Source organism: Aristolochia californica, unplaced genomic scaffold, assembly GCF_029961685.1.
Source record: "Aristolochia californica isolate CCGP_79_NKW_82.1479 unplaced genomic scaffold, dmAriCali1.0.hap1 SCAF_12, whole genome shotgun sequence".
NCBI lineage: Eukaryota > Viridiplantae > Streptophyta > Magnoliopsida > Piperales > Aristolochiaceae > Aristolochia > Aristolochia californica.
This window is the reverse complement of record NW_027181793.1, coordinates 31203926-31212420: the sequence shown is the minus strand read 5'-3', so window position 1 is coordinate 31212420 and position 8495 is coordinate 31203926. Positions and strand designations below refer to the sequence as shown.

The following is an 8495-nucleotide window of genomic DNA, read 5'->3' as shown; positions in this document are numbered from 1 at the left end:
TTTCTGCTTGGAGAATCTAAACCTATTTCGTTCTCATCGTATTACTGCTGGTTGTAGGGCTTCAAGGTTTATGAAAGCGCAAAAAGAAGTCCCCCCAAGCCCTAAACCCAGTTAAAATTTGGACATTTCGATCTACTGGATATCCCATCAGAACCCAGTTAAAACTTCTAGAGCTGCTCGTATATAGTCATAGTTCAAAAAATAAAAATAAAAATATATAAAAAATATATTTAATAAATTAAAAGTTAAAAATAAGGAGGCCTAATTCTCCCTTGGACTGTCTCATCCCTTATCCCAACGAGGGGTGGGCATTGGGTCGGGTTTATAATTTCACCCTACCGGTTGGGGACTGGGTATGGAAAAAAAACCCAAACATAACCCTAGGGTTGAGACTGGTCTGGTTTAAATCGAGTTTACATGGACGGAGTTATAAGAATAGTAATTGGGTTGGATTCGAGTTTGATAAATCGGGTTTTTTTTGTTCCGATTTTGGGGTCAAATATTGAGTTCTGGTTTTGATGAACGTAACCTGACCCAACCTGTGCCCACCCTTAATGGCAACACATTACTCTACTTGACTACAAGCTTTGAACACAAGGAAGGGGAGCAAAATGGAAAATAATCCATTGATATTTTAGATGGTAGATGGAACAATCAAGGAATGATCTAGGCTAGAATAAGCTTTCCCCAAAGGTTAAAAACGGTTAAATGGAATTTTTTTCCAATTGGAAAATTTTCCTAGTGAAAGGAAAAATGATTTTTCTGTCATTCTGTTTTACTTTGGCAGCATAAAGCGTCCCCTAGTTACAAAATTTCAGCCATAACAAGACTGTTAAAAAGGCCTCCCATTAGTGGGAACAAACGTAAAGCCGGAGATTCATAATCAATGGAAATTACATTGTTGCAATATTGGATGCGAGTAATCTACATACTTATCCCACAACCCCTTGTACTTTTCCATCCCAATCTTCAACCAGGGTTTCATATTACCATTGAAGTGCACCACCGCGCCATTTGCTATAGTCTGTGCGGCAACATTTGTATACCCCAGTCCCAACACATGCCACTTTGGATCCAAAGCTTCTGTTAATCCATAAAATGTCAAAAGCCCCGGAGGCAAAGTCCCCAATTTCCATAGTGTTCGCTCCACATTCTTTTCTTGCCAGTAGTGGTAAATCCCTGTCACATTTCTATTCCTCCATTCCACCAAATCAAACACGTTCATCCCAAATGCCCACCCACATGCATCCGGATCAAAGTGTGCTTGTATTAACGGGTGCGAGTAATTCAGGTATTTGTGGTACCTGTGGAATGTCTCCATGCATGTCTCAACTGCTCCGTTCACATTTCCGTTCAGATCGACAGAGAAAAGTGGGGTCAGGTCCCTCTGAACAACCACATCGTCGTCTAAAAATACCACCTTCTTCAGTGCAGGGTAAACTTCCGGAATGTAGAATCTTAAATGGTTTAGCATTGACAGATATTTTGGGTTCCGAAACTTGATTGGGGTCTTTCCATCATCATTGTTGTTGGAGAAGTAGTACTTTTGGGTATTGGCATCCTGCAGCTGCTTTAGAACTGGAACATATGATGCATTAAGCCAGCTGAAGTCCTCAATCTGCTGGACTTCAACCGTTACTCCTCGGAAACTGTTCATGGAGAACCAAGCCTTCATCGGAGCATAATTTACTTCATCGGTGACCAGGTGGAAGACAATCTTCTCCGGGTGTTTGGCATTCGATGCAGTGGAGTTCACTACTACTGAAGTCGCAAGAATGTTGTCTGAAAACACACAGAAATGATAGAGACTGTTGTCTTGGAGCTTGTCAGCAACCTTCCCCTCTGGAAGCCTTTTTTGGACGGTTGAGGTTTTGTACCACTCGCGAGTTAGAGTGATACCCAGACAATAAAGGCTTTTGGGGACTTCTTCCGCAGCAATTTGGCCATGTTTGGTGCTCTTATCAGAGAGAGCACTCACATCTTCTTCAAGAGATTGAATCCTGGCTTTGAACTTCATGATCATTGTAGCACTATCATAGTGGAGTTGCTGGGCTTGATAAATGAGTAATGCCATGTCATGTATGGCAGTCTCAGATTCTTCAATAGATAGAGGAGCCCGTCTAGTTGCAGCAGTAGAGAGGAGGACTTGGGAATTGCGTATCTGGGCACTTAGCTCCCATGCAAACTGGAGGTTATTGCTCTCTTTTGCTATTACTACAAGTGCTTTGGCAAGAGAGATCTGATCTCCCATTTGTCTGGTTATAGAGTGAGGGCTCAGAATTTCTTCAGTTATGTTGAAAGCTTCCATCACCTTTTCATGCCTATAAGATCTCTGTAGAAGTTTTTGATAAAAAGGAGAAAATTTTATGTTAATTGACATGAAAAAACATGAATCCAACCCAAGTAATGAGGACACACTGAATGCAAAAACAACAAATTCAAATCAGAAAAAAGTCAAAGACTAAGCAACTAATTCCATGTGCAGCTAGTTCCAATATTCCAACCTCCCTATAAGATGTCTCAAAGAACACTACAGGTTGTCAGAGCTATCATACATAAAACTAAGGACAAGAGTAGATGACACACCCAAAATGGTTCACATTTGAGTAGCACACAAATGCTGACCAATGCCTGTAAGAAATAAGTCTACCTAGAAATATGATTCCAAGAATTCATTCAGGGGTTTAGAATGGCCCTTTATCCCCTATACAAAAGAAGTAAACCATATTATGGGACAGTTGTTGACACTGGGTTTTTACTCCAAACTTACTATGGGAATCCTTAAGAGGAGATATTTTCGAGAAGATCTCTAACCAAAATAGCAGTACACACGTAAAATGAGTTATTAGGTATGCAAACAAATTATAATTTACATTCATAAGCTTATGGGTTTGAATATCAGTTTTGCACCTACTATACGTTTAAGAATTTGCAAAATTTTCAGTCTTGGACCTTAGATGTATTGTTTGCAGTAGTAAAAATTACTACAGAAGAAAACGTGACAAGATGCATTCAAGTTAAAATATGGCGATATAAGAGTACTAAATCTGAGGATTAAGGGTCAGGTCTTTTTAGTATCAATTTACCCCTAGGATATGGAAGAGATACTGTCGGCAGGTCTTTACCCTAGGCCCTTGATAGTGTCTAGCATACTTTGGGAATCACATATGAGAAAAAAACAACAGGAGATGTTCAAGAAGATCTCCAACCATAAAAAAAACAACAGGAGATGTTTCAAGAAGATCTCCAAATATAATACTGAGTTATTAGTTACACAGGGAAATTACAATTTCAAACATTCATAAGGTTCAGCGTTTGAGTGTCTGTTTTGCACCTAATTACAAGTTTAAGAATTCAGACGTTAAGAAGGAGCAGGCTCCTGGACTCATTGATGTTTTATACACAGTATTGAGCATTTGCATGTAAGAGAACATGATAAGATGCTGTCAACTTAAAAAGATGTGGTAAGCATCATCCGTCAACATTTCAACCCCTTAATCTTATTCGCTGAAGAGGCATTCTTTCCATTTATGTAAAAAAAAAGACAATAACCCATACAAAAATTATTATATGAGTAAACAACACAACAAATAATAGAACCATGGGATATAAAATACGTGTTCTAATATTACAATCAAATATATCGCAAATGACAAATGTAAAACATAAAAATTTTTCAAATGCAATGTAGACAAAACATAGCACCCATTATTTGGTTGAGCATATGTTGGTAATTTGTGAAATTGCAAGTGACTCATCTCTTATCTGGGTGATTAGGTAAAGGTGGTGCAGAATAACTCTTTCCTCTCTCTTTTGTTTGATAAACAGCAAACAGGCATTTGGATAGAATTAATCCAAATCTTAAGTTATAAGAAGGTATGTTTCACACAACCATAAAATCAGAGAGGTCAAATGGCATGGCAACTACTGGCAGTAGGGTGTTTCTAGTCACGGAAAAACACATACCGACCTGTCCACATCCCTACTGCACAACCCCATCAAACATTAATATAAAAAAAATTATCTAATATTTTCAAATTTTATTTTTAATTTCGAAATAATAAAGTTCATATTTGTTTGAAAATGCGAAATTCATGCACTTGTTAACACATGCTAAAGAGTTAAATACCATATCAGTATTTAGTTAAAAATTAGATACTTACAATAATTCAAACAAGTATTTGCACATGTTTTGGGGGTCACAAAAGTTCACCAGTCTATAGTTGTGCATGTGCCCCCACATTTCAGACTAGTTATCTAAGAATGAGACTTATTTTGTGAAGGAGAGTAGCCTCATATTGATTAGGGATAAAAAAGATCCTACGCAAGTTAGCAAGGAAGAGACCTCATTACTTCAGCTAATCATTTTTGGGTGAAAGTGAATCCATCTTAAACATAGAATTAGAGCCAATGACGCATTTTTTATTCTATGTGGCCCATGTGTTTGCTCTTTATGGCCTGTGTGTCTATGTTTTTCATCCACATAGGATTTAAATTCCCTAAAAATAAAAATAACAAACTTCGGTCTCATATTCATAATGCCCCTATAATGTTTTTCTTGGATTGCAGATAGACAAGGCTTAAACCCCATAGATAAGAAAGTGAATCATTAGCAAATTTAATTGAAGTTCGAAGTAAAATGATTTTGAAAAAACACTAAAAGTAACTCTGAACAGTCAAGACTCTGATAGGCTTTTGAGATGTGAGCTAGACTGTGACATGCAACAGAGGCTGGGTAAGACAAACTGAATAATAAACCAATCAAACATACCAAATTATCACTACACAAATTATGGTTGTATCACGAATATGCATGAGCAGACACCCTGTACTCAACTCCACCAAACAATGAGGCTAATGGTTTGGAAGAAAATAATTCCAACAAGGTGATTCATTATCTCTGATACAAGCTTAGCGGAATGTTCTCTGTTCTGAGATTGTTTTAAAGTCTAAGAATTTAAAGTTCCTGAGAATTAAAGTAACTGCATCAATAACATATTAACACCAAAATCACATACTGGCAAGGTTGAAAATGTAAACCCAATGCTTCTCTCTCAGATCTTGCTCATAATACAGAACTCAACAGGGTCAAGTAGAATAGGCATGGAGTAAAATGTCTAAAAAAAAAAGTGGCATGAACAGGAATAAAAAAAGAAAGGCATTTAAAATCAATCAGTAAATGGTGCCAGAGAAATCAACAAAATAGAAGTCTTTTTGTGATAATATTAAACATAGCTTTCTTGGCATGTAATGACCCTTGAAATCAGTGGCATATTGGCCTTCAAAATAATAACAAAAATCTTTCAAATAATAAGATTTTTTTTTAAAAATACATTCTTTTTATTTTATGTCCAAGTAAAACTTGTGTTAGTGGATTGGGCCTTAGGCTGAATGGCCATGGGGGTGTGTTTCTAGTATGACGTCTGGAATTCAAATCTCAACAAAATTATGGGTTCAACCTTCAAAACTAATAAAAAGGCAACTTTTATAAATGCCAAAGGTAGCATGTAGTTAGTGCACTCAAGCCGATGTAAAGATCAAGCACGATTTGGTCATTCAATGACACCAGTAGTCATCAAGTGGATTTAGTTGCGCCATCCAAGTATACCTTTAACAAGGGAAAAAAATCAATTAGCAAATCGTAAATAAAGGGAGATTTTTTCTGAAATGTTAGTAGGTTTTCCTTCCTATGAACTTTAAGATTAGTCTTGGTTAACACTGTAGAACCATTTTATTGATGGTCTTCAACATGTTTGCAATGCATTCCAAAGAATAAATAAAAGTAATTTACAGTGTATTTCTGGAATACTTCTCATAAAACACAACTAATGTGACCTGAATGAAGCAAGTCTTTTGGTTTACATGTACAGGTTCAAAGGATTCCTCGGTTCTTAGTATTTTATGATATTTCACAACCAGATTCTTTTAACAGCAAAATCTAGGCCAAAGCATTCTGGTCAAACTATCCAAAGGAGCAATTCTTGAAGGTACTACAAGATTGAACCCTTATAACGGTAACAGAGAGTAGCAAAAGACATTTGCTCAGGCTCTCTGTTTCAAAACCAGACATTCTAGCTGTCAGAGTCTGAAACCTTCCAAAATTATCTCATGGTGAATGAAGCTGACATCATGTATAGACAGCACTAATTTGTAATGTTTGCCCCTGTAACTTCAAGCAGCACTAAAATTACAGGAGTGTGGAAGTAGAACTATGAATGTCATTTTTAGTTGAACGGAATGTTAAAAATAAAATAAAAAATTCTGAAACATTCATCCAAGCCCAGCTTAATTATATATTAGACTGGTCAACTATCTTTGACATGTATTGGCATGCCTGGCCAATATTTAAAAATTTTACAAAAAAATAAAAACTAGACAGAGATCATGCAAACTGGTTGCATAATGTTAAATTTAACAGGTTAATCTTTATCAAGGTCTTAGCAAAAACAAAAATCTACAGATTTGGAAGGAGACCATTGAATGAGATTTATAAGCAAGCTGGAATCAATGCTTAACATGTTCCAAAAATTGGTAATGCTTATTGGGTAAGTTAATTTCATATTTTGACGAGATATTTTCACTTCCAGGCAAGAGATCTCAAATCTCATACCAGATTCTGCACCACCAGGTACAACATCCTGCATCAAGTTGTGAAACCCTCCTTTAGAGTATAGTGAACCACAAAGGGTAACCATGTTTGACATAAACTTGGATGCCTGGCCATTAAAGGGAGGACAAGAAAATGCAACTGGACAGATACTAAATCAATCCTTTTTTTTTCCGGGCCGTACTGAAAGCAAGAAAGTCAAGACTATCAAAGGCAAATTCCTAAGCAATCAATATTTTACATGTCTGCCTAAACAATCTTATCAAGAAGATCGTAATTGAACATTTCAGCTCAAACCGTGTGAAATTCAATGGTAAGTTTCACTGGTTCAACACGGGGACCAGCATCCCTCCAGCAGCTCTTGCAAAGAGCAGCTTAATATTCTTAACCAAATTGTCGTTCACCTATGACTAACTAAGTCCAGCTCATTTCTGAGTGCATTTCACGCTAAAATTTGCAGATCATGCTCTAAAACTTTAAAAGGAAACCAAAAGTAGTAAGGGAGAGTGCATATCCGATCGACTTTGGAAGAAACCGACAAATCACAATGATAAGCACTGATTAAAAACAAACGAAAAGGGCTCACCTGATTAACTAGCAGCTCAGATCTGCTCTTCCTCTCGCGACTAAGAATAACAATGAGTAGCAAAATCGCCATGCCGACCAAAATCCACCAAAATCCCCCCGAGAACCTCCTCCTCGCTGGCCGTCGAAACGCGCCATCTCTCCTCCTCATTCTCAAAACTAATAACTACTACAAACTCCTGCAAATCGAAGAAAACTACAACAAAATGCTCATTCCAACCACATAACCCCACAGGCTTGTCTTCACTCGAACGACCACAATCCAATAATTTATCCAAAAAAATGAAGAAATGAGATAATTAAAGTTGTGAAAAACGGAACAATGCTCCAAGCTTTACATAGCCGACATCAGATCGGCTACAAGAAAGGTGATTCTAATCGAGACCCGCAACGAAATGCGTCTCGCAGTTTTCAAACGGCAAGATATTAGGGTTTATGATAGAACGGACAGGGTTGTGGAAGAGCAGCTGCAGGGAAGTAGCAGAGATGCTGAGCATTTTCCAAAGCCGTTACGAGGGAGCGTTGATGCCGGTTTATTTGTCACGGAGAGCCGCGAGCGGAGCTAAGATTTCTGAGGGGTTCTGTCATGATAAAGAGATCATTTTGCAGCTGCCGCATGTGCGTATTAAACAACCCAGGCCTCTTCTGGACCTCTGCTCCCCTAGACTGACGGGGAGGTTCGGTTTTAGCAATTCAGCTGGCTCACGAACTGTAGAAGCTTACTACGAAGCAGGAGAATAGTTGCAGCTTGATTTGCTGAGATCAACCGAGAGAGGCAAATGCGATTTATCAATCTTTGGAGCATTAATTTGAGAATAATGAATTAATGACTGCATAAAGTCGCCTAATTTAAGCATCAAATTGATCGGTAATACCGTTTCGCCGTTCTTATTTGACTGTTTTTGGGTGACTGCCATTTCTATTGACTTAATTGCACTCATCCTGCCAAAATTACAAAACTGCACTTATTCGTGATTCATCCTCGCAAGGATTGTGTTGGAGATTCATCCTCTCAAGGAAAAAACTATGTCTGACAAGTGCTTTTTCACATTTTCTCCTACTTGAAATGTTTGATTCAATTACAACGGCTTTAATTGCCTCTTCTGACATAGTTTCCAACTTTTCCCCTATTAGTGTATTTTCCAGGAAATACTGGAAAAATATTTATATGAATTATTAATGCCTAAACACTTTTTTAGCTAAGAATTCTGACCAAGAAGGTGATCTAATTTTTAGGTAAGATTTTCTAACCAACATGAGTTGGAAAATCATATGAAAATTTTTTGAATTAGTATTTAACAAT

At 37.4% G+C, this 8495-nt stretch overlaps 1 protein-coding gene across 1 annotated transcript; it reads right to left on the bottom strand.

The window, feature by feature from the left end:
• Positions 1 to 740: 740 nt before the first annotated feature.
• On the bottom strand, positions 741 to 7928 carry LOC137945956 (probable galacturonosyltransferase 10). The gene is made up of 2 exons (XM_068792070.1): positions 7194 to 7928; positions 741 to 2332 (listed from the first exon to the last, which is right to left on the bottom strand). The coding sequence occupies exons 1-2, from the start codon at positions 7341 to 7343 to the stop codon at positions 884 to 886; spliced, it is 1599 nt and encodes a 532-aa protein (XP_068648171.1). The 5' UTR covers positions 7344 to 7928; the 3' UTR covers positions 741 to 883.
• Between the last annotated feature and the right edge of the window lie 567 nt (positions 7929 to 8495).

Excerpts from the sequence above, each read along its gene's own strand:
- LOC137945956 (XM_068792070.1), bottom strand. The coding sequence starts at position 7,343 with ATGAGGAGGAGAGATGGCGCGTTTCGACGGCCAGCGAGGAGGAGGTTC. Across the intron at positions 2,333-7,193 it reads CTGAGCTGCTAGTTAATCAG|AGATCTTATAGGCATGAAAA; the intron begins GTGAGCCCTTTT and ends AAACTTCTACAG.